Source organism: Macadamia integrifolia, unplaced genomic scaffold (genome assembly GCF_013358625.1).
Source record: "Macadamia integrifolia cultivar HAES 741 unplaced genomic scaffold, SCU_Mint_v3 scaffold2544, whole genome shotgun sequence".
Taxonomy (NCBI): domain Eukaryota; kingdom Viridiplantae; phylum Streptophyta; class Magnoliopsida; order Proteales; family Proteaceae; genus Macadamia; species Macadamia integrifolia.
Window position 1 is genome coordinate 59453 of NW_024868785.1, and position 1633 is coordinate 61085.

Genomic DNA, 1633 nt, shown 5'->3' on the forward strand with positions numbered 1-1633 from the left:
AGTTTGAGTCTCGCTATTCTCTTTCTCATCCCCTTTTTGTGGTGTACCCCACTTTTTTTTTATTCAAACAAAAACAAGATAAATTAATTACTGTTCATATACACCATATCCAACTTCTAAATTTTTTTTTTTTTTTTTTTTCCATAGCCTCTTTGACTATAGACTTAACACCCCTAAATATCTATTGTTAGGTTTAATTACAGAATTGGGATAAAATAAATAATTATCCATCTCTAAACATAGAGATATTAGTCACCTTCAGTTCATCTTCCTCGCCTTTACTAATGGCTCCCAATCCTCTTACTATAGACTTTATGAAAGTTGTGTAAGGATCCCAAGACCTGAGGGGACTCTCCCTAACCTGGCCATGATGTAAGAATCTAGAAAGACAGATAATCCTTAGCTATATAATAACCATTTATTTAGAGTTAAAACACACAAAATAGAGATAACAACTTAACTACCAGCTTCAGTGAGCGAGCTTCACTAAACTCAGTTTCCCAACTAAGTTTCTTTTTCTTCTTCTAATTATTCCACACAACATCTCATGAAAGAAAAACATAACATAAACATATCAAGAAATTCTTTTCAGTTCTACCCCTTCAGAGTTCAGCTAGAGATCTCAATGGCCTTAACCTCAGGCTTCTTCAATTCTTCCTTGGGTACAGTAACAGTTAGGACACCATTTTCCATAGTGGCCTTCACCTTATCCACTTTTGCATTCTCCGGCAACCTGAACCGCCGTAAAAACTTGCCGCTGCTTCGCTCCACACGGTGCCACTTGTCATTCTTCTCTTCCTTCTCTTTGCTTTTCTCTCCACTAATCTGCAACACCTTACCTTCCTCAACTTCCACCTTCACTTCTTCCTTCTTGACCCCAGGAAGATCAGCTTTCAAGATATGGGCTTCAGGGGTCTCTTTCCAATCGACTCGGGCATTAACAAATGCCACTGTTTCGCTTGCGAGTTGAGGGCGAGGGAAGTCCATGAATGGATCCCATATGTCTAGAGAGAATGGGTCGAAGATGTTGGTTCTTCGACCATTGAAGATGCTTGGGATCAGAGACATCTTGGGTTTCTGAAGAACTAGATAATGATCAGAAGATGAAAGAGAAAGAGGGATATTGCTTGATAGTTATCAACTACTACTTCGATTCTGTGCTTTGTGGAGGTGGATGAGAAGTGTATTTATAGAGGCTTTGGTTCTCTGTTTCAGATGCTCGTGATGGTTCCAGAGAAAGAAGGAAAAGTTGGATATTGGTTGGGTTGGTCATAGAAAAAGTTGTTGAGACTTGAGAGTCTTGAGACTAGAGACCAACGAGAAGAAAAGAATCAGACCTAGAAATTTCAAGAGACCCCTAGAACCAGAAAGACTTGCACTACCACTTTCTATCCAACGGTTCATATTTGATAAGGACTATTTGGAATTTAGAAATATCTTTCGACTCTTTGTTAGCTTCGGGTTCCTTCAGACTGATTTTGGTTTGGATATATATTCTACGTGTATAATGTATTCTAGAACTCATATCAAACACAGCCTTCAGCCTTGGTGTTATCTAAGATTTTAAATATCTTTGACTCATTATTTTTCTAATTTATATTTATTATTTTTTTTTTAGTGAAAATTATATTTT

The 1633-nt window shown here is 37.4% G+C and overlaps 1 protein-coding gene across 1 annotated transcript; it reads right to left on the bottom strand.

The window, feature by feature from the left end:
* Positions 1–402: 402 nt before the first annotated feature.
* On the bottom strand, positions 403–1200 carry LOC122066718 (17.8 kDa class I heat shock protein-like). Its single transcript, XM_042630564.1, has one exon. It carries the CDS (start codon positions 1066–1068, stop codon positions 610–612), a length of 459 nt encoding a protein of 152 aa, XP_042486498.1. The 5' UTR covers positions 1069–1200; the 3' UTR covers positions 403–609.
* Between the last annotated feature and the right edge of the window lie 433 nt (positions 1201–1633).

Coding starts and splice junctions, on each gene's coding strand:
- LOC122066718 (XM_042630564.1), bottom strand. CDS start 1,068: ATGTCTCTGATCCCAAGCATCTTCAATGGTCGAAGAACCAACATCTTC.